The sequence below is a fragment of the Poecilia reticulata genome, chromosome 9 (genome assembly GCF_904066995.2).
Source record: "Poecilia reticulata chromosome 9, P_reticulata-male-v2, whole genome shotgun sequence".
In the NCBI taxonomy this organism is placed as follows: Eukaryota; Metazoa; Chordata; class Actinopteri; order Cyprinodontiformes; family Poeciliidae; genus Poecilia; species Poecilia reticulata.
The window spans coordinates 35,222,168-35,245,688 of NC_088838.1; the positions used below are offsets into that span (position 1 = coordinate 35,222,168).

Genomic DNA, 23,521 nt, shown 5'->3' on the forward strand with positions numbered 1-23,521 from the left:
ACACACACACACACACACACACACACACACACACACACACACACACACACACACACACACACACACACACAGGTTCCTGCGACACTCGCTGCCGCCGCAGAGCCGTAAAAAGATTAAATGAAGAGATAGATTGTTGATACCACAGGAAATGAAATGAAACTCATTGTTTATTGCAGATGGTGAAGGTCCGGTTCGTTCTGAACCGAGTTCATGCTGATAAAAACCAGAATAATAAAACTTTGACCTCAGTCTGAAAGAAGCGGCTCTGGATTTCTGTTTACAATAAATAATATTTTTATTTGTATATTTCTACTTTAAAGGCGTCTGATGTTATTTTCAGGTCAACATTAATCAGATTTACTGAACACAAATACTCAAATCATCTCATTAAGCATGAAGTTGGTTCCGACAGGATCCAGCGGTCAGCAGCAAGAAAAACTTAAAATCTAAAAACGTTTAGTTCCCATTTTTAATGAATCAACAGGAAATTATTGTGATTTGACTCAGCCGGACTGTTCCTGCTGGAAGGAGCGCCACCTGCTGGACAGACAGAAGAACTGAACCCAGATGGCTGGAAGACGGAATAAAAAGGGAATTTTTAAATTTTATTTTAGGTTCATTTGAGGACTATAAAAAAAAATCAACTTTTGACTAAAAATCCATGTTTTCTGGTAACCTGCATTTATTCAGAAAAGACAAAATGGTTTAAAAATACAAAATAAATATTCACAGATTTTCTTCATGGATATTAAATACGTTAAAATTTACATTTTTCTGTTTGTTCAGTTTTTTATTTTTTCATAATAATTGTTATCAGCTGGACCGTCTTTATAAAGGTTCTGTTTAAATCCTGACCCGGTCCGGTTTTCCTCCCTGAGGTCCAGATTCTGGTTCGGTACCAGCAGGACTCCAGTTCCTGCTCCGTGTTTCCTCCGGAACACCAGGGGGCGGCACGGCGCTCCTCTTTAAGCCGGAAGTTTTCACCGGAAGTTCCCGCCAGCTGTACGCATGTTCGGCTCGGCCAGCAGAAACCGAACTGAAACCGAACCGGAGCGGCTTCTGGTTCCGCGGATCCCAGGTCAGTTAGTCCAGCAGGGTCCGGTTCATTTCGTTCCTTTGAGCAGTTCAGTTCTGACTCTTCAGATCCGGACCGGTACCGCCTCACGCGGGAAGTTTGGTACCGAGCGGCTGGAGGTTTCTCAGACCGGTTCCGGTTCTGGTTCCGTCAGAACCAGTGGGTCCAGTTCAGACTGTAAATCGGGTTCGAAATGAAAACGGTGTTGGAGTTCATTAATTTCTGTACCAGGTCCGTTTACCAGAACCCGACCAGAACCCCTCAGTGTAAATCACCTTGAGAAATAATGAGATTTGGTTAAACATGAAAACGGGATTTAAACATGTCATCCAGATGGATCGGAACCAGAGCTGCATTCCGTCCAGCTGGTCCACTGAGCTCCTGCTGGACGGAACCAGGCAGAGTCCAGTTCTTCTACACATAAACATGGTTATATAAGCTGCAGCGTGTGAGTGTAAGCAGTTCAAAAAGATGGAGGAAGAGAAACGCAGCATGAATCAGCTGTTTGGCTACTTCCGGTCAGCGGATCGGTTTCTCCTGTGTTTTATGGTTTATGTTTATTCATTTTGGTTTTTTTCTCCTCTTCAGATGACGATTTTTTTCTTCCTGCATCGTTTTAATTTTTCTTCTTCTTCTTATCAGGATGGATCTTTCACCTCTTCTTCATGACCTTCATCTCTCCTCCTCCTCCTCGGAGAAGCCACGCCTCTCTAATCCCCTCCCACCAATCACAGAGCTCCTCTCTGAGCTGCAGAAGAAGCTGATTGGTGCGGCTGAAAGCAGCCCTCTGATTGGCCAGGTTGAGCGTCTGTTCCAGGCTGCAGATCCTGATTGGCTGTTCCCTCCGCTGTTGGAGGACCAGGACAGCAGGTGGGCGGAGCTTCAGGCAGCGTACAGCTCAGTGATCAGTGCTCTGATTGGCTGTGCCGCGCTGCCGGTCTGCGAGGAGGACTGCGGTTCGTTAGACGCCTCAGCCTATCAGAGCGTCCCGAGGCGCGCTGCCGCCGTAAGCTCCGCCCTCACAGCACTGCTGGGGAACTGGGAGGAAGGGGGCGGAGCCAGAAGAGCCAGGCTGCTCCTCGCTGTGGCTCCGCCCATCTACCTGTTCTCTGTTACACATTTCCAGGTAAGTTGCTGCTGACATCAGCAGTGGTTCTGGTGGTTCTAGTGGTTCTGGTGGTTCTGATGGCTCCATCTCTGCAGGACAAGGTTTGGACCAGCGCCGCCTCCAGAACCGCAGCGCGGCGCCTTCAGGGGGCGCTGCTGAGGGCGGGCGGATGGAGAGACTCCGCCCACCTGCTGGCGGGGGAGGAGGAGGACAGGTGCATTCTGGGTGGAGTCCTGGATATCCTGCAGCCTCAGCTGACCAGGTAAGACCAGAACCTGTGACCCGGTTGGTTCTGTCGGAACCTCACCTGGCCGCTCGCCGTTCCTCTCACTTCCTGTTTGTGTCTCAGGGAGTCATGGCGACGGTGTGCCGCCCTGAAGCTGCAGTTCTCCTGGACGCTGCTGCAGGTTGGTCATCGCGTTGCCATGGCAACAACCCTGTGAACGTTAATGACGTAATGTCGTGGTGCTGAATATTATTGAACATTTTTCTTTGTAAAATAATAAAACTCTTAACATGAATATGTTTCTGAATAAATCAGCTGCTGTTTATTGGCCAATCAGATTTATTATAGATTCGTTAAGTTTTTCTTATGGGCGGAGTCAAAGCTAATAGCATTACGCCACCTGCTGGTAGGAAGCGTTTCCTACATAAACGATTCCATTAAAACTCTCGTCGACGTCAGTTTTCCTTTAAAGTGTCTGACGTGTGATCGGCCAATCACAGCTCTGGTTTTCACAGGTGACCCGCCCCTTCCTCTCCCCCTTCCTGCCTCGCCTCCTCCCCCCTTCGCTCCTCCTGAATGACGACTACAGGCCGGAGAACTGCATGCTGGGAGTTCGCTGTCTGCATCACGTCGTTCTGAACACGGTCAGAACTTTTCCACCTATAATTAGAAATTAATAGGAAAAGTTTTGAGAGCCTCACGACACACAGAGGGTTGAGTGTAGCTCGTTAGCATTAGCTTCCGCTGAATAGCGCCTTAGCGTATCTCAGGTTTATGGTTAACGCAGCTAACTTCAGCTTGTGGTGATGATGATGATGATGATGATGATGATGTCGTCCATGTCCAGCCCGCTGCAGACCTTCGTCAGTTTAACAGAGCCGAGGTTCTGTACCAGGCTCTGTTCAGACACCTGTACACGAGCGAGGCCGCCGTCATCCAGGTAGCGCACACACACACACACACACACACACACACACACACACACACACACACACACACAGTCGTGTTTTCATGTCTTGTGGGGACTTTACATTGACTTGGTCTGAACTCTGTAAAATTAACTAAAACAAAATACATCATCTATGTACCTGAAACCTGTAGACAAAATGGAAATTAAGGAAATGATTAATCAATATAACAATAAAAAATCAATGGACGGGAATGGAATTAAAATGTCACCTATAAAAAACATAATTGGTGATATTACATCTGCATCTTGTCATTCATAACTGTTTGAAAAATTGCAAAGGTTATTAAAATCTAGCGATGAGCATATTTTAATTGGTCTACCGTAGTCTAGCAACTAGCCGCCGACTGAAGAAGAAGCTAGCGGTGCATGCTGGGATAGTTGTCAGAACGCTGGTTTGTTAATAAAGTTTGACTGACCCATCTACCTACGACCTGATAATCAGGTCGTCTGCAGGTCACTCAGCACCACGGAGAAGGGTCACCATCGTCCACCTCGGCCCAGATTGCTCTCCTCGCCGACCCGAATCGGACTTTAGTGCAGCTCCATCTAGTGGATGCATAACGTAACTCCAGCCTCGACTGTAGCGTCTGTTCTATGCGCCTTATAATGCGTAAAATACTTCATATTTGCAGATGATACAAGGATCTCCTGTACTGGAGGAAACGTTCAACACTCAATACAGAAATAAAAAACCTACAACGTTGGTTCAAAAACAGTAATAATCAGTAAATTTAGATAAAACTAAATTCATGGTATTCGGAAACAATAAAAAACAAGAAAATAATCCAATTAAAATATCAATTGACAGTTGATTTACTACAAGTACATGACATTAAATTCTTGGGTGTCGTATTAGATAAGTTTATCTGGAACCACAGATCAGTAAAATCTAAAGTGTTGCTGTTCTGAGGGGAATTAGATTCATCCTGAACTGTAAATCTTTATTCTATATAACACACTCATTGTACCACATCTAGCATGTTGTGTGGAAGTTTGTGGAAATACATTCAAAACAAAGTTACAGCCATTATAAGTCTTACAAAATAAATCAATCTGAATACATAAAGTGGGACGTTGGGAACACAAACCAGTTATTTATTAAATCAAATAAACTGAAACTCTGGGACCTGGTAACATTTAAAACTTCACAATTCATGTTTAAGGTCAGAAATCAGCAACAACAAACAGGAAATGTTTGGTGACAGAGAGGAAGTTATAATTTAAGATGTGGAGGATAAAAAACAACCAGGAAGAGTTTGTGATTAAATGTGTGGAATGGATGATGAGTTAAAAAAGGTATAAATATAAACCAATTTAAAAATTATTTCACAATATGTTCTATAAGATGGTCCATAAATGCTATTGATGATATAAATAATAGGACATTATAAGACATTATATCTTCTACCGGCTCCTTTTCAAACAGAAAATATAACATTTGCAGGTCACATGGGCAGAATCATCTGTTTTACCTGTTTGTTTTATTCTATTTTATTTTTGGGTTTTTTTCTTTCTTGATTGTTTTTTCTGTGTGTTTGAAATAAAATAAATAAATAACCTCTGACCCCTAACCCAAGAACAGCTTCTCCCTCATGGGGACCAAGAAATTGTCCCCACAAGCAGCAGAGGGTTCAGAAATAGGTCCTCACAAGGATATAAAAACCTGGTTCACACACACTCTCTCTGACCCACTCTTCACCTCTGACCTCTGACCTGCAGCTCGTCCTCTCCTGCCTGCTCGACCTGCTGCTGGTTCTGGAGAAGCCCCCCTCCTCCGACTGCCGCAGGAAGCCATGTCGCCATGACGACGTGCTGCATCTGGTTCTGACCCACATGGAGGCGGAGCATAAGGTGGAGCTGCGGCGCGTCTACGCCTCGGCCCTGCCGCTCTACGTGGAGAGGTGCGTTTGATTCTTACACCTTGACTCCAGATCAGAACCAGAACCAAACAGTGGCCTCATGATGTGTTCAGGGTGGGCGTGGCCTCATGCTGTGATGTGGTCAGGGTGGGCGTGGCTTCATGAAGTGTTCAGGGTGGGCGTGGCCTCATGCTGTGATGTGTTCAGGTGGGCGTGGCTTCATGCTGTGATGTTTGGAGTGGGCGTGGCTTCATGTTGTGATGTTTGGAGTGGGCGTGGCTTCATGCTGTGATGTGTTCAGGGTGGGCGTGGCTTCATGCTGTGATGTTTGGAGTGGGCGTGGCTTCATGCTGTGATGTGTTCAGGGTGGGCGTGGCTTCATGCTGTGATGTGTTCAGGTGGGCGTGGCTTCATGTTGTGATGTTTGGAGTGGGCGTGGCTTCATGCTGTGATGTATTCAGGGTGGGCGTGGCCTCATGCTGTGATGTGTTCAGGGTGGGCGTGGCTTCATGCTGTGATGTGTTCGGGTGGGCGTGGCTTCATGGTGTGTTCAGGGTGGGCGTGGCCTCATGCTGTGGTGTGTTCAGGGTGGGCGTGGCCTCATGGTGTGATGTGTTCAGGGTGGGCGTGGCTTCATGCTGTGATGTGTTCAGGGTGGGCGTGGCCTCATGCTGTGATGTGTTCGGGTGGGCGTGGCTTCATGGTGTGTTCAGGGTGGGCGTGGCCTCATGCTGTGGTGTGTTCAGGGTGGGCGTGGCCTCATGCTGTGATGTGTTCGGGTGGGCGTGGCTTCATGGTGTGTTCAGGGTGGGCGTGGCCTCATGCTGTGGTGTGTTCAGGGTGGGCGTGGCCTCATGGTGTGATGTGTTCATGGTGGGCGTGGCTTCATGGTGTGATGTGTTCAGGGTGGGCGTGGCCTCATGCTGTGTTCAGGGTGGGCGTGGCCTCATGCTGTGATGTGTTCAGGGTGGGCGTGGCCGTGTGCAGACACCTGAGGCTGCTGGTGCCGGTGCTGTTGGGTTACCTGGAGGTCGGGGATCCGCCGGAGGAGTCGGTTCGGCTGAAGATGCTGGAGGTTCTGCAGTCAACCATCAGGTTGGCGTGGCCACGGTAACGGGAAACCTGCCGGAACCAGTTCTCTCTGAAGCGCCTGACCCTAAAGTCTGACCTCTGACCCCGTCAGGATGGCGAGCCGCGCCGATGCGCTGCTGCGCTCTTTGCTCCGGCTGCTGGTCGACGTCTCTGCAGACCCGGGACTCAGCGACTCGGTCCGGCTGCAGCTGATGGAGGGAAGCTCCGCCTCCCTGCGCCTGTTGGACGCCGCTACGCAGCGACGCGTTCAGGTGAGTCACCTGGTGGTGGCGCTGCAGCGACGCGTTCACGTTACAGCAATTAAACATTTTTGTTAGCCTGTTTTGATCCATAAAAATAACAAAATTGATGTGGAAAGATGAAAATATTCATTTATATGAAAATGTAATTAATTTTTTTTTGTTTTGTTCTTTTGCGCCAATTTACACCAAACTTTGACTGAAAGTACTTGGCAAAAATAATATCAATTCAACCGAACAAAACGGTGAAAAGATCAGGGAAAATGTGAAATGAGCAGAAAAGTGAATTTAAAATGTTCTAAAGAATAAATAAATATCCATTTAAACATCAGATGAACAAAATGAAACCATTAAAAACTAAATATAAACTGATGCACAAAGTAAAATGTTTATTTTTATCTATCATTTGTGTAAAAATGTTATTGTGTGCAATAAAAATACATTTAACGATAAATCATTTAGTAAATCCACTGAGCTGATTATTGATTCAGGTTTCTCTGTTTGCAGCGGCTCCTCCTGCAGGTCGACAGCCGCCACTGCAGCCCTCAGGTTCTCTGTTGCCTGGCAACCGTGACAGCAGAGCGAGAGCACACCTGAAGCACCTGGAGGCGGAGCTTTAAGAGACCGAGCAGCACAAACACCTGAACCGAGCTGGAGCCGAGTCCGAAGGTCGGCCCACCAGAACCGGAACAAAACGGAAGGCTGGGGACTCACTTCCTGCTGGGTCACTTCCTGCTGGGTTTTCAGAGTAAAACCCTGAAGGTCAGATCAGTCCTGGGGAGGCAGAAGGACCCAAACAGGCCCAGAGGATCAGCTGCACAAATCGAATGTTTTTTGGTTTCACGCAATAAAGTTTTTCTGTAGATCTTCCTCTTCGTCAGTCTTTTATAACCCCGCCTCTTCCATGTAGCTCCTCCCTCCAACGCGATGACCTTTTGTAGCTCCTCCTCCACTGTGGCTCCGCCTTCTTCTGCAGCTCCGCCCCCTCAAATGATGAAGGGCGGACAGGACGTTCTGGTCCCAGACCTGTCAGTGCGTCTCCTCCTGCCCTCCAGCTCTCTGCTGCCCCCTGGCAGCCAGACGCTGCGCTGCTCCTGCAGGAGAACCCGAGCTGTAAACGGCGCCCCCTGCTGAAGGTTCTGAACCTCCAGCAGTTACCTGACCGGTGAGAGAATCCAGGTGCTCCTGAGCCTCCTGACAGTCTGACAGCAGATCAGCTAGTCTGCACACACACACACACACACACACACACACACACACAGTGAGCCCGACTCCTGGCGGTTTTTATTGTGAAGGAGCTGCAGGTGCTTGCCTCACCTATTTGCAGCCCTGGTGACCTTTGACCCCAGCTGCTGCAGCTCCTCCTGTCGGCTCCTCAGCTCCTCCTCTATCTTCCTGAGGTGCTGCTCCTCTTCCTCCCTCTTCCTCCTCAGCACCTCCGCCCCCTCCTGCAGCTCCCTGAGGGGACATTCCAGCATGAGGAAGAGGAGGAGGAGAAAGAGGAAGAGATTAGTTTACCTGAAGTGCCATGTGGCCTCCAGCAGACAGGTGGCGCTGTCGTCCAGTCGGTGCTGCAGCGAATCAGCCTGACAGGAACAGAGCAGGTCAGGAGGTTCTGGTGCTCAGTGTGTCCTTGTACTTGATGCTGTGGGAACCAAACCTGGGCCCCACAAGGGGAAACGCTGTTTTTGGGTTAGGGCTCAGGTTTAGGACTACGGTGCGAGTTGAGTTTTGTTTAGTAGAAAAGAATGAAAAGTCCCAGCAAAGATAGAAAGACAGGTTTGCGTGTGTGTTTACGTCTCTCCTGGCCGTCCGGCGGCAGCTCTGAGCCTCCAGCAGCAGCCGGTCGGCCTGGCGAAGCTCCGCCCGTCTCTGCAGCAGAGTTTCCTCCAAACACACCAGCTCATCACACACCTGCAGCACACTCCTACACACACACACACACACAGGTCTGTCTCTATAGTTTCATCAGTCATTTATCAGCAGATGATCAATGTGAATCTGGGACCTGTGTCGCCGCAGGGACCGTTGCATCTTCTTCTCCATGCAGTCTGACACACATCTGCCTCCCTGCTGACACACACACACACACACACAGATGAAAACAAGCGCTCAGTGACATCATCTGTGCTGGTGTGAGACCTTCACCTCATCTCTACGCCGCGACATCCTGCCCCCTGCTGGAGGACCCTGGGAGGTCCCAGCAGAGACAACTTCAGTCGGGTCATGGGGTGCCGGACGAATTCGTCCTGCAGGAAATGCATCATCAGCCTGTGATCCCACTCTGCACACAGTGTCTGAGACACACCAACCTCCTGGAGGAAGCTCTTCCTGGTGTCGCCCCCTGTCGGGAGAACTGAGGTACTGCAGCTCCAAACCGGAGTCCTGAGTCCCTTGAGAGGCCAGACTGGGAGCCTGAGACACAAAGCTGAACTTTAACCTCTCAGCAGATAAAACAACACAAATAACTCTTGAACAAGTTTCTGAAACTGAGAGACGTTGGACAGCTGGAGTTAGTTAGTTGGGATAAAATGTAATGAATCGCAACTAAAAATAAAATAAATAAATAAAATAGATCAACTAAAAGTACAAAAAATTCCAGATATAATCAACGTGGTTCTGCTCTCTCATTCTAAGGTCCTGATCTATTTCTGTAGCTCTGCTGCCGTAGACCAACGGAGGACAACCTTCTCATCACTTTCTTCTCCTGCTACAATCCAGTTTATATATTTATTTAAGCTGTTAACTTTTTGTTTTCAGTTATTTTTCTGAGAAAACCAAAACACATAACCTGGCATAATGCTGCCATCACCTAATTGGTCTCCGTCTCTTAACTTTCCTTTCATGAACACAGAATGTACTTCTGGTTCAGTTCTACTTCTCTCTCTTCTCAAACCCCAGTTAGTCGTGGCAGATGGCTGCTGGTACCGAGCCCGGTTCTGGTTCTGCTGGAGGTTTCTTCCTGTTAAAGGGGAGATTTACTCTGTCTCCCCCTGCTGGTCCAGTTCCTTCTGCTGAAGGACCAACAACATCCCAGCTGACGGAAACAAACTGAACCCAGAACCTGTGGGTCCGATCCACCATGGCTGCGGTTCTGTTACCGGCCACCAGCAGAACCACAGCAGGGGAATTAGCTCAGATGGTAGAGCGCTCGCTTAGCATGTGAGAGGTAGCGGGATCGATGCCCGCATTCTCCAGTGACCTTTTGACCCCTGCTGGTGCAGCCTGAGGACCCTGGATCAGCCCGACGTCCTGCTGGAGAACCACAGGAAGGAGGAATGTCCCGTTTCCCATGATTCAGGTGCTTCTGTGGCTCCCGGCTCTCTGAAAAGCCTTCAGGGTTATTTTTAGACTCAGCAGGAACCTGATGCTGCCCCTGAACTGAACCTCCTCCAGGATTCATCTCCGTTTGCTGTGAGTTTCTAATTCCACTGCAGGAAAAACTGAAATCAAACACAAAAAACTCTTCCATGGCTTTTAGTCTTGAGGTTTAATCTGGAATAGAGTTAATCTAAAAACCATGTTGATACATCGGTGCGCCATTATTACACCTGTGATTCTGACATCTTAAGACTGATTCACTAAATGCATCGCTAAGGTAACTCAAATTATGACATGCTAATACGATAAGGTAACATAGGCTAAAATATGCTAATGTCACACGGCCCAAAACATGCTAAGCTAAAGGGGGCTAAAGTAAATTATCATAATCTGAAATATGCTACACTAATCCATCCATCCATTATCGGTACCTGATTTTCCTTGCAGGGTTGCAGAGTTTGGGGGGGAGGGGGAGCTGTGTCTGTCTCCGGCGTCCATCGGGTCAGATGTCCTGTGATGTCCCCTCACCAGTCCATCACACAACATTTTATTATGTTTGTTTGATGCTTTTACACTTTCTTGTTCATTTTTATGTTAATTCTTTTTTCTATAAATTGAAGCATTTTATCTGAATAAAACTGTTTTACTGACTTAACGCGCAGCGCCTAAAGGTACCGTTTCAGAACCTTTGCCTGGGTCGGTTCTGGACCGGCATGACGTGAAACAGCAAAACCAGAAAACTGAAAGACTAAAGCAGAAAACCAAAGGCTCAGATCAGGTTCTGGTTCTGGTCCGGTCAGGACCCGGGATTATGTGGACCTGCTCTACGGTCTGCATGCTGACAATAAATCCCTTTTTAAATCGTCGTGATTTAAATTCTAGAAAACAGATTTGAACTGAGCTGAAATGAAAACATGGAGCGTTTCCTCCTGAGTCTGTGACCTGACCTGTGGCAGGGGTCAAAAGGTCACTGGAGACCGCGGGCTTCAATCCCGCTCTACTAGAACCGGACCTGTGACTCAGATCCAGCATGGAGTTCTGAGCAGACGGTCCGGTTCGGTCTCTGGCTGTTGTTATAAGTGGACACACCCAGCTGGTACTGACCAGGTTCTGCTCCACCGTGTGGTTCTGGCCCTGTCGGACCTCCTGCCTGCTGGTCCGGTTCTGGTGGGCCGACCCGTGAAGCCGCTCGGCGCTCAGAGAGTCTGTAGAACTGGAGGAAGCAGACATGAAATCAGGTTCTGTTGACTGACCGACCAGAACCAACCAGAACCTGAAACATCTCCAAAGGAGAACCCGATGCTGCTCTGCAAACTAGACACAGTCAGAACCAGAACTTCATAGTAGTCGGAATCTTCGGTTCAGAACCACAGATCCAGACGGACCGGTTCAGGTCCAAAAGACTCCAGACTGCTTCACAGTAAATCTGCTGGAACCAGCAGCAGTTCTGGTACCTGGCTCCGTCCTGTGGTTCCGTCTGGTTCTCTGGTTCTGGTAGACTGTCGGGAAGCCGCTCCAGCTGGATCCGAGTCGGGTTAAACTGGTCCCGTTGGACCTGCAGACAGACAGAACCCAACTGGGTTAACTCTGGTTCTGGTTCTGATGGATTCTCCTGCTGGTTTTGGGAATAAAACTCAGCTGCAGGAAGGAGCAGAACCGGGTCAAGCATCAGAACAGAACCACACATGGAAATATCACATCTGCACTCCGGGACTGAAGGGGGCGCCGTTTCCTACCGCAGCTGTGGTTTTATGGTTCTGGCACCATAAAAGATAATTTCTCTGATGAAACTAAAGCAAGTAAAACAAAAGGCTGAGTTTACATCCGTGTATTTATTTATTTGATCATGTGAGGATCGTATTCTTCTGCGTAACTCGTTTATTTTCCCCTTTTGCTAAATTAAGTTTTTTGAAGAATCAGATATTTGTTGACTGTAAATGCTGCTTTGTTTTACAGTGCTGCTTTTTATCTAGTCTATAATTCCTCCTGTAAATATTATTTATAAATCATGACTGATTATGAGTGTAGTTTATGTTCTATTTCTATTGTTAACGTTTTATTTGAATAAAAAATGGCTGGCCCATGCAATGTGGAAGTGAAGGGGGCGCTATTGCCATATTAGCTGTGATATTTCAGAAAACATTATTATAAATATACTTACAACTAAACCGATCATGCATTTTGTATTAATCAATATGTTGATTTATTCAACAACGTAACATAAAATATAATTAAGGAATTAACTGTGGTTAATATAGTAAATGGCGCCCCCTTCAGTTCAGGAGTTCAAATGTGATATTTCCATATATGGTATGGTTCTGACTCCGCCCCTTCCTGGAACCTCCCAGTGTCACCTGGTGGTCTGGCTCCGCCCTCAGCTGCCGAAGCTCCGCCTCCAGCTCCGCCTGTCGGACCCTCAGAGCCTGAACCTCCGTCCACAGCGCAGACAGCTCCTCCTGCTGGACACAGAGGGGATTAACACCATGACTTCATGAGACAGTGACCTCTACTCGACCTTCTGACCTGAGGGTCCTGCACCATCCTGCAGTGTCTGTGGGAATCCTGCAGGAGGCGCCGCAGGCTCTGATTCTCCGCCTGAAGAACATGGACCTGCTGCTGAGAGCGCCGGGCCTGAAACACACAGAGAGGATGGGTGAACCGGGTTGACCCCCAGGTGAACTGAGATGACCCCAGGTGAACCGGGATGACCCCCAGGTGAACCGGGTTGACCCCAGGTGAACTGAGATGACCCCAGGTGAACTGAGATGACCCCCAGGTGAAGCAGGATGACCCCCAGGTGAACTGAGATGACCCCGGGTGAACCGGGTTGACCCCCAGGTGAACCAGGTTGACCCCCAGGTGAACTGAGATGACCCCAGGTGAACCCGGTTGACCCCAGGTGAACTGGGTTGACCCCCAGGTGAACTGAGATGACACCAGGTGAACCGGGTTGACCCCAGGTGAACCCGGTTGACCCCCAGGTGAACTGAGATGACACCAGGTGAACCGGGTTGACCCCAGGTGAACCCGGTTGACCCCAGGTGAACCGGGATGACCCCAGGTGAACTGAGATGACCCCAGGTGAACCGGGATGACCCCAGGTGAACCGGGTTGACCCCAGGTGAACCCGGTTGACCCCAGGTGACCTGAGATGACCCCCCCTGCCTCCCCGGTAGCCCCTCCCTCTGCAGCCCTCCAGGTGTACCTGCTGCCTCAGTCCTCTCAGGTACTCCTGCAGTCCAGCAGTCGCCTCCTGCAGATCCCTCTGCTGCGCTTCGTTGGCCAGAATCTGACCTGCAGCAGGACAACACGATGTTGTTTAAACACCCAATCAGAAGGCTGGAGGTCCGGAGCAGCTCTGTGATTGGTTGTCCTCACTGCTGGTCAGCTGCTGCTCCAGCTCTTTGATCTCCTGCGTCTCCATGGCGATGCGTGAGAGGAGGTCGTCAAGGCGACCCTCCAGCTGGCCGTCCTTCCTGCTCATGGTGCCGGGTAGCCGGACCCTCATGTGGTTCTGCAGCGGGTTCTGATTGGACCTCAGACACAAGCAACGAGTCACTGGACTGATCTGGATTTAAAGTCACAGCGTTTAATCTGAGCGGCACCAGACGACCCGGTTAACGTCTGAGATAAGAGCCAAGTTACGTCTCACGGTGAAGACGGACGCTCTTCCCTCCGGTTCCTCCTGCCCACCATGCTGTGGGACGGAGGCGCCAGTTGGATTCAGAACTGGCGAATCGCAGCTCAGGAACCCAAAACTCACCAGCTGGATGAAATCGATCTTGAAGAAGTTGCTAGTTTCAGTCCACACTAATTTTATATTTTATTATTGGAATGAGCAGAGATGCATTGGTGAGACTGTAGGGAGGATTGAAATGTAAAATCCACCTGACGTCTGTTCTGGCTCCCCCTGTCAGCCTCGGCTGGATGGCCATCTCAAATCTCCTGGAGGAAACGTAAGCTTGACGCTCCTTTCTGAAGTCCACTCCCAAGGACCATCATAACAGAGGCTGCAGGGAGAGCTAGCTCCTACACAGCAGACTCTCACTTATTGTTTGCTGCCTGTCGCTGCCTCATCTCACTACATGTGCCTGATGTTGCTATTTCATCCTGCTTATTCTTTACTTTTAGAAATGGTGGCATTTAGCTTTATACTATTAACATCGAAGCAAGACCTAGAGAAACTCCTGTTAGCTTACTTAGCAACCCAGAACCAACATTTAGCTTTATGCTGCACAAATCCAGAACTCACTTTTTCCTCCCGGTGGGACCTGAACTCCTCACCAGGGAGGCGTCCAGGAGGCATCCTGACCAGATGCCCGAGCCTCAACTGGCTCCTCTCGACGTGGAGGAGCAGCGGCTCTACTCTGAGTCCCTCCCGGATGACCGAGCTTCTCTCTCTAAGGGAGAGCCCAGCCACCCTGCGGAGGAGGAAACCCATTTCGGCCGCTTGTACCCGTGATCTCGTTCTTTCGGTCATGACCCAAAGCTCATGACCATAGATGAGGGTGGGAACGTAGATCGACCGGTAAATCGAGAGCTTCGCTTTTTACCGGTACAGCGCCCGCTTCACGGCAGACGCTGCCCCAACCCGCCTGTCGATCTCCCTTCTTCCCTCATTATGAACAAGATGCCCAGATACTTAAACTCCTGCTCTGTTCGTTTCTGAGGTGCAGCAATAATGTTCCTGGTCAGTTTGACCCGCGGAGAGTTTAATCATGCAAGAGTCAGAAACCAAAAAATTCCTCCCAAACATTTTTATACCTGATTATTAACTCCAATACTAACCATTTCAATCAATATTTGTGCAGTGATGTTTTTTTATTTCTCACAAATAAAGGATCAATGACAACAATTTACTCATTTGGACATAAAAAATATTTACTGAAAAAAAACCTACAAACAAAAAACAATCTTTTGTAAATTTTTTATATTATATTTTGATTTTTTTACCCTTCACCTTGACTACCAGGCCAGATTGACCTGAACAGGATCTATGTAATATGTAGACAGGGGGGTTGCAAATGTGTAAAATGTAACATTTATATTTAGGGTCCACATATGAAGACAAATAGAAAAAGTTTCATACAAAAGAGATACTTTCAACAGTTTTTTTTGTAATTTTAAACTTTAAAACGGGAGGGTTGAAGTGAACTGTCTGACTGCGACCTGCAACCAGCCCACATACTGAGGCCTTGGTCCTCGTGGCAGTGGGTCGCAGGTTCGATTCCCGGCTCGGTGACATTTGCCGCATGTCTTCCCGTCTCTCATTAACTTCTTTCCTGTCTAAATACTTTCAAATAAAGGCCACCAGAGCCAACAAAACCTTTAAAGAAAGAAGCTGCTTACAGATTTAAATTAAAGAATACTTACAAACATCATGAATGTCCTCAGCTTTAATCTAAGCCATGTTTATAGAAAGCGGGTAAGAAATAATCATTTTGTGATTCCTGCTCGTCCCGCGTTGGACCAGCCTGGTTTAGCGGACAGACTCACCGCGCAGTAATGGCGCCTGCAGGAGCGTCGCTAGCGTTAGCGGCTAACAGGACGTCCAAACCAGTGATGTATACGAATGAAGAAATCCTGCAACCGCTAAAAAAGGCCTTCTTCAGAGGCTTTGTGTCTTCAGTAGTCAATGGTGCAGCGCCCCCACAGGCGACGGGGGGAACAGGGTTTCCAGCTAGTTTTAGTCGTTTGACTGCAGTGTGAATGCGAACTACAGTCCTGAAAATGTAACAAATGTTGCAGTTTTAGTTCCCAGTCGAACCGAGTCTGAATGCACCCCAAGACAAATATCTGGCCACTAAACTAAATATTCTATTTTGTGTCAAACTAAATAGTTAGCCATCAAGTTAGATATGTAGCTAAATCTTTATTTTAAGCTAAATAATATATTGAGCTAGCATGCTACATATTAAGTTCTAAATTAACTATTTAGCAAGCAAGCTAAATAATTAGAACCAAAATAATATTTAATTGTCAAGCTGAATATCTAGATAAATATTTAGTTTGAGGATAAATATGAATAATTAACCAAATTATTGCTGTCGGCCTTTTATGATGACATCATCACATCAGATTAAAGACGTCAGATTCATGACTCCAAATGGAAACACATCCAGAGCTCCATCAGAGGTCAAAGGTCACCACCTGTAATGTAGAGGCAATCTGTCTTCATCTTTCAGCCAATAAAACATCAAATTATTCCGATCAGAACCAGAACCGGTTCACTCTGGGTTTGGACCAGAACACGGAGTGAATGGAGGATGCTTGGGTCGAACTTTAGCGTATTATTGTAGTTCATAGGTTTGAATAGTTTATCTTAGGGTGTTGAAGGCGTCGCGACGTTTGTGAAGCCGCTCACAGTAAATCTCACAATTTACTCAATTTAGCTCAACTGATGCCTAAACATTAAACACAAACCTGCAAAACATTTTAAGTTTAGGATCATTTACACACCTTCCAGCAACAAGTCCAACTAATTTACCTGTTTAATTAAATATTTTAGTGTGTAGTTTAGTGGTCGTTTTGGCCCGGATGTTGTTTGGACTCCAGTTCTGGATGATTTTTATAAAGTCAGTAAGATCTTCAGATGGTTCTGTTCTGTTGTTTTATTATCGATTTATGAGTTTAAAATTAAATTCTTCACAATTCAGTCTTAATGTGAAAAGCATATAACAGACACAAAACAGTCTGGACTTCCGGTCGGAAGCTCCTCCTCTTTCTGATGAGGTCAGGTTCGGTTCTGAACTTCTGGATCAGAACCGAGTTTCTGCAGTTTTCCTGAGGAAGATCCAGCTGCTCTTGTTTTACTCACAGCGTTCAGCTCTCTGTCCTCCTCTCCTCCATCTCCTCCTCTCGTTCCTCCATCTTCTCCTCCTTCTCTCCGTTACAAACTTCTGCTCCTCCCTTCACTCTGTTGAATAAAAACAGGAAATCGCTGTCTTTCTCAGCCAATCAGAGAAGAGTCTGCGGGGTACCATGAGCTGCTGTCCAATAGGAGCACAGAAAAGCCAGAGTGCGTCAGAACGTCTTAAAGAGACAGTGACCTGATTCGATTCTCTACTTCGGAGATTCATGGAAGGAGGAATAAATTACTAAACTATTAATAAAAAGCAAATTTATTTAAGGAATTTTGACCCCTAATCAAACACACTAAATAGATTAACAACACAGATCAATGTTTGAAAGCTTTTATTTCTGTAAATTATTTTTTCCCCTTACAGCTAATAGAAATATGTAATTTAAAAATATATATTACATCCTGTATATTAAATAAGACACTGATAACAAAAATGAAAGATGAAACTAAAATAAACATGTTTTATTTTTTAAAGATCTCCACTAAAATATTAAAAACAGCCATTTTCTACTTTATTCTATAAATCAGGACTTAGCTCCCAGAATGTCTTGTTGTCAGATTAAACTTACCTGTTTCTGTCTATTGGAGCCAATTATGTGTACCTTTGTTTTCGGTCACTAGATGGCGCTGTCAGCTCCAATATATAAATCAAGAGGTGACAGGTAGCTGTCAGGTGTTGAACCCGGAAGGGCATAAAAGTTTTTGACCGCTATGGCGGAGTCATTGTTATCATTGTTGCCATGTACTATCAAATAAATGGATATGTTTCACCAACGTTTATCTGTCTGGACCAAGTGTGGAGTTTGGACCATTACAAGATCGGGGATTGATTTTACACGCGATCAACAGGTACAATGTTAGCCGCGAAGCGCGTCATAAAGCAGCAACGGGTCAACGCTTAAGCCAGTGCAGGTTGAACTGGCGTCTACACTGTCAAAAACTTGTCCCTTTTTGGACTCTAATAAACTCGGATGTCTTTGAGCAAAGTGATGGAAACTATGTGGAGCAGCTGAGACCGTTTGGACTGTGAGGAGATGTCGTTTGGTAACTGGACGCTACGGAATTAAAAAAAAAAAAACCCATCAAGCTGCGAAGTCGGCAGAAGAAGGATCGGATGGACGCGGTGGCAGACAATTTGTGATTGAAAGGACGTAACGCATCGGACCAGACTGCGGCAGCGATGGATCGGAAGGACGCCGTGGCAGATGGGCGCTGATTGAGGAGGATCAGATCGCTGGTCTTTGAAGGTCGTTGTGGATTTGAACATGGAATGTCAACTGGCGCCCAACGAGGTATGTGTAGCGCTACACCTTTCATGGCCATTACTCTTTATTGTGTGCACACATTAAAACCAATGCATTGGTAATTGAGGCGTTTAAATTATAATATTGGGCATTGCCTCTTTGCGTTTGAGGCTCATTTAATAGCTTTTGCGCGTTCGTCTTTCAAGTGGATTTTGACACTATGGAAATGGACGAAAATACAGAGACTGAGCAAATGGCTGTCGGTGGGGAAACTCAAAAACGTACTGTTAAATTAACAGAAAAGGCCTTGGCTGAAAAACTTGAAACATTACAAAAAGAACGAAAATCAAAATTAAACAAAATGGGTAATATAAGACATGAAATTCATAATTCAATGTCTAAAGGTGAAAAAACAAAGGTTTTAAGTGCGTTTGATATGTTGATTAAGTTGTGTGATGATGCCAAATGTTTGCATGAGTCTTTTCTGGGGTTTTTGCCGCATGATGAAAAAGAAAATCATGAGGTATGGTTTAAAGCAAAAATGATTCCTAATAATGAATGCATTTCTAGTGTAAATAAGTGGCTCTCTCAAACTGCAATTAGCAAAAATGATGATGGTGATGATGGTAAAGATGATGGTGTAAATCCCACAGACAGTGTGTCAAATGTTGGCAGTGGACATTCACAAATGAGTGTTAAATCCAGCATCACTTCATCTGTAAAGTTAAAGGCAGCAGCTAAAAGGGCCTCCGTTTTGGCTCGTGTGAAAGCTGTTAAAGAAAGACATGCTATTGAAGAAGAGGAGGAGAAACTGAGGAAAAGAAAAGAAATGCTCGCACTGGAAACTGAGTTGGTTGAATCTGATTTGCAAATGGAAATGTATAATTTAAATCTGGATTCAAACTCAATGAGCTCATTTTATAAAAGGAAACCAAAGGCAAAGGGATTAAAGCAAAGTTTGGACCCCTCTGTGAAAGAGTTTCTTCCTAAATTTGATATGGAAAATCCAACAACTCAACAGGACGATGTAAACCAGACTACACAAAGAAATGAATTAAAAATGGCACCAAAGGAAAATAAACCTATGGATGTGAGACCGAAGAGAACCGTAGCAACAACCAAGCACCCTGTGGGGGGTCAACAGAAGGCCAGTGGAACCCAAGTACAATCAAAAGAGCATTTTAAACATGAGAATATAACCCAACCATCAAACAGTTTACAATTGCCTGGAGAGCTTCTCACCATCATGAGCAGACAAACTGAAATCACAGCAGCCTTGGTAAAGCAGCAACAGAGCATGACTCTCCCACCACGGGACATTCCTATTTTTGATGGAGATCCTCTGCAGTATAGAGCCTTTATTAAAGCCTTCGAACAAGGAGTTGAAACCAAAGCAACCAATGCGGACTGTCTGTACTACCTGGAACAATTTACTAAAGGTCAACCTCGTGAGCTGGTGCGCAGTTGTCAGCATATGGATCCAGATTATGGCTACACTGTAGCAAGAACTTTACTGCAGGAACATTTTGGAAACCCTTACAAAGCTGCAACTGCATATATTAACAAGGCTTTGTCTTGGCCAACAATAAGAACTGAGGACATTAGGGCATTACAGAGTTACTCTTTATTTTTGCGTGGCTGCTGTAATGTAATGGAAGAGCTCGAGTATGTTCAGGAGCTGAATATGCCCGTAAATATGAGGGCAATCCTTGCTAAACTGCCATATAAGTTACGAGAGTGTTGGAGAAATAAAGCTTATGATATAATGGAGACAACTGGATACCGGGCAGGATTTAGTGATATGGTTGCATTCATTGAGCGACATGTTAAGATTTTGTCAGATCCTTTTTTTGGAGAATTACAAGATTACAGCTTCAGTACATCATCAATCAGTCGTCAACGGCAACAATTTGGGGTTAAGACCAAGGGAAATGTAGTGGCCAGCACTGTAACAACTGTGAGTGCTTCAGGAGAAGTTGATCAGCAACATGTTGCAGCTATAGGAAGTGATGGCTGTTGTGCTTGTTGTTCAGAAGCTCACCTACTAGAAGACTGCAACCAATTTAAAAGAAAACTTCACAAGGACAAAGTATTTCTGTTAAGAAGAAAAGGATTGTGTTTTGGCTGTCTGCAGTGGGGTCACATCAGCAGGAATTGTGAAGCGCGATCAACTTGTGAAATTTGTAATGAAAGTCATCCAACTGTGCTACATATAAGAGGGACAACTTCTGCTGAGTCTGGAATATCAGAGCTCCCATCAATTGTGAATGCAACATGTGGCCATACAGGGGCCGGTAAGGACCGTGGAAGCCTATCTGTGCTCCCTGTAAAGGTTAAAGCAATGAAAGGACAATGTGCCATCCAAACATATGCCTTCTTGGATCCAGGAAGCACTGGAACATTTTGCTCTGAAAGGCTGATGCACCAACTAAAGCTCACTGGAAAGCAAACACAAGTCCTTCTTCGAACAATGGGCCAATCTAAAATAAGTCCAGCATTTTCTCTGTGTAATCTTGAGGTGGCTGGTTTGGAGAGTAATACATTTTATCCTCTGCCAGAAATTATCACACAGAGACAAATGCCTGTGACCAAAGACGACATGATAACATCTGAGGATCTAATAAAGTGGCCATATTTGTCCAGGGTTCACATGCCATCCATAAATGCTGAGGTTGATCTGTTAATTGGTACCAATGCTCCAAAGTTATTGGAACCCTGGGAAGTCATCAACAGTCAGAACGATGGTCCATATGCTGTCAGAACTGTACTTGGCTGGGTGGTAAATGGGCCCTTAGATAGCAACGGTGCTCAAGACGTTTCATCTGTAACAGTGAACAGAATCTCAGTGAGTAAGCTGGAAGAACTTCTCAAACGCCAGTATGACCATGATTTCTGTGAAGGAACAACTGATAAGCAAGAAATGTCCAGAGACGACCAAAAGTTTCTCAATATTATGGAAACATCTGCAGCAATACAGGATGGAAAGTATTGTTTGAACCTGCCATTTAAAAGAACGGATGTCTGTTTACCAAATAATTTGGCAGTAGCCAAACAGAGATTACAAAGTCTCAGGAAAAGATTCAAGTTTAATCAGAACTTTCATCAGGAGTATGTGGAGTATATGAATAACGTCATTTCATGCAAATATGCAGAACGTGTACCTGAGCACCTTTTGCATTGTGACAATGGAAGAATTTGGTACATTCCCCATCATGGGGTTTACCATCCAAGAAAGAAAGCTCTACGTGTGGTGTTTGACTGTGCTGCAGTATTTAAAGGAGTGTCTTTGAATAGTGAGTTGCTACCAGGCCCCAACCTCACTAACACTCTGCTGGGGGTTCTTATGAAATTCAGAGAAGAGCCAATAGCCATAATGGGAGACATCAAGGCTATGTTTCATCAAGTGCAGGTGCCAAAAGGAGATCGAGACTTCCTCCGCTTTCTCTGGTGGCCAAATGGGGATATTACACAGGAACCAGTACCTTATAGGATGATGGTCCATCTATTTGGAGCTGTTTCATCCCCAAGCTGTGCAGCCTATGCTTTAAGAAGAACTACCCAAGACAATCAGAATGAATTTCCACCAGAGGTCATAGAAACTGTAAGACAGAACTTTTATGTTGATGATTGCCTCAAAAGTGTAGCCACTGAAGAGGAAGCTATCCATTTGATGAAAGATCTTGTTGATCTGTGTGAAAAGGGAGGCTTCACATTGGAAAAATGGATAAGTAACAGTCGTGTTGTTCTGCAGGCCATCTCAGAAGAGAAAAGAGTTAAAGATTTGAAGATGTTGGATCTGGATATTGATAAGCTTCCAATGGAAAGAGCTTTGGGTCTGCAGTGGTGTGTGGAGACTGATGCCTTCCAGTTTAAGATAAAGCTGAAACAGCAAGCCCTGACCCGGCGTGGAATGTTATCTGTGAATAGTTCTGTGTATGACCCTTTGGGTTTCCTGGCTCCAGTGACGTTGAAAGCAAAACTGATGCAGCAGGAACTGTGTAAAAGAGGCTGTAGCTGGGATGATGCACTGCCACAAGATATTTTACACAAATGGAGAAAATGGCTGGAGGAGCTTGCGCTACTGTCTACATTTAGTGTCGGCCGCTGCATAAAACTTGTGGGCTTTGGAGCCATAAAGCATGCACAATTACACAGTTTTTCAGATGCTAGTGAAACTGGATATGGAATTGTTGTGTACATTCGGATGATAAATCATGAAAACACCATTCATGTTGCTTTTCTTATGGGAAAGGCCAGAGTAACACCACTGAAAGTCATCACCATTCCCAGGCTGGAACTTTCAGCTGCTGTGTTAGCGGTGAAGGTGGATGCTATGGTCAAAGCAGAACTGAATATACATCTGGAAAAATCGATGTTCTGGACTGATAGCACATCTGTGTTAAAATATATCAACAATGAAGACAGACGATTTCACACGTTTGTGGCAAATAGAATTGCAACTATTAGAAATTTGTCTGAACCTATTCAGTGGAATCATGTCAGCACAAAAGAAAATTCAGCTGATTATGTATCTCGTGGACTGAAAGTTTCAGACTTTCTGAAAACCAGAAAGTGGCTTGATGGACCAGAATTCTTGTGGAAAGATGAAGAAAGGTGGCCTAAAGGGGTGATTGATGTAGAATTGGACGTCGGTGACAAAGAAGTTAAGAAGGAGACTGCAGTTCACATCATTGGCCTTGATACTCCTGCACCTACTGACCAGCTTATTGCACATTTCTCAGATTGGAGAAGACTTAAAAGAGCAGTGGCTTGGTACCTAAGGCTGAAGTGTGTCTTAAAGGAAAAATGTAAAGAAAGAAAACGGCTGAAACCTTTAATGGACAAGAACCAAGTTGTGCATCAGATGAACACAAGAGGGTGCCAAAGGACTGCTGATGACTCAAAAAGTGGAAATTTGTCATTGACAGAGCTCCAAAGTGCAGAGTTCTTTATTATTTTGTACTGTCAGCAGCAAAAATTCCAGCATGAGATTGAAGCTCTGTCACATAACTCTAAAGTAAGCCATACAAGCTCTATCTACATGTTGGATCCAGTTTTGGAAAGTAACATTTTAAGAGTTGGAGGCCGACTTCATAGAAGTGCAATGCCAGAGGAAGTGAAACATCCGATAATTCTGGCCAAAGAGCAACACATCTCCAAGTTAATCCTCAGGCATTTTCATCAAGCTCTTGGACATGCAGGACGGACACACACACTGTCAGCTGTAAGAAAAAGGTTCTGGATTACGAAAGGAAATTCTGCTGTGAGAAAAGTCATTGGTGAGTGCAGCATCTGCAGGCGATACAACAGCCAACCCTTAACGCAAAAAATGGCTGACTTACCTGTTGCAAGGATTCTCCCAGACCATCCCCCCTTTTTTAATACTGGGGTTGATTATTTTGGGCCTTTCGAAGTTAAAAGGGGAAGAACACGCTGCAAGAGATATGGTGTTTTGTTTACCTGCCTGGCAAGCCGAGCCATTCATTTGGAGATTGCAGCCACACTTGACGCAGATTCTTGCATCA

At 45.8% G+C, this 23,521-nt stretch overlaps 2 protein-coding genes and 1 non-coding gene across 12 annotated transcripts; 2 read left to right on the top strand and 1 right to left on the bottom strand.

Moving 5' to 3' along the window:
- The first annotated feature begins 938 nt into the window (after positions 1-938).
- tti2 (TELO2 interacting protein 2) lies at positions 939-7,438 on the top strand. 3 transcript variants are annotated; one of them, XM_081611044.1, is made up of 11 exons: positions 1,089-1,306; positions 1,409-1,593; positions 1,718-2,201; positions 2,279-2,445; positions 2,533-2,590; positions 2,925-3,053; positions 3,257-3,349; positions 5,099-5,280; positions 6,205-6,348; positions 6,422-6,581; positions 7,077-7,438. In XM_081611044.1, exons 2-11 carry the CDS (start codon positions 1,547-1,549, stop codon positions 7,164-7,166), a joined length of 1,554 nt encoding a protein of 517 aa, XP_081467170.1. In that variant the 5' UTR covers positions 1,089-1,306; positions 1,409-1,546; the 3' UTR covers positions 7,167-7,438. The 3 variants fall into 3 exon arrangements, with proteins under 3 accessions (XP_008417624.2, XP_081467170.1, XP_081467169.1); XM_008419402.3 differs by lacking the exons at positions 1,089-1,306; positions 1,409-1,593 and adding an exon at positions 939-1,078; XM_081611043.1 differs by having other exon boundaries at positions 1,089-1,593.
- Positions 6,944-16,845, bottom strand: LOC103470755 (uncharacterized). Of its 8 annotated transcripts, XM_081611052.1 has the most exons (15): positions 16,708-16,834; positions 13,269-13,416; positions 13,096-13,184; positions 12,414-12,521; positions 12,245-12,349; positions 11,345-11,445; positions 10,995-11,103; positions 8,882-8,984; positions 8,718-8,818; positions 8,578-8,642; positions 8,367-8,496; positions 8,088-8,155; positions 7,887-8,027; positions 7,728-7,791; positions 6,944-7,663 (listed from the first exon to the last, which is right to left on the bottom strand). In XM_081611052.1, the coding sequence occupies exons 2-15, from the start codon at positions 13,396-13,398 to the stop codon at positions 7,556-7,558; spliced, it is 1,422 nt and encodes a 473-aa protein (XP_081467178.1). In that variant the 5' UTR covers positions 13,399-13,416; positions 16,708-16,834; the 3' UTR covers positions 6,944-7,555. The 8 variants fall into 8 exon arrangements, with proteins under 8 accessions (XP_081467178.1, XP_081467172.1, XP_081467177.1 ...); XM_081611046.1 differs by having other exon boundaries at positions 6,944-7,791; positions 13,269-13,426; positions 16,708-16,845; XM_081611051.1 differs by having other exon boundaries at positions 6,944-7,791; positions 13,272-13,416.
- trnaa-agc (transfer RNA alanine (anticodon AGC)) lies at positions 9,694-9,766 on the top strand. The gene has a single exon. It is a non-coding gene; the product is annotated as a tRNA-Ala (tRNA).
- Positions 16,846-23,521: the final 6,676 nt, after the last annotated feature.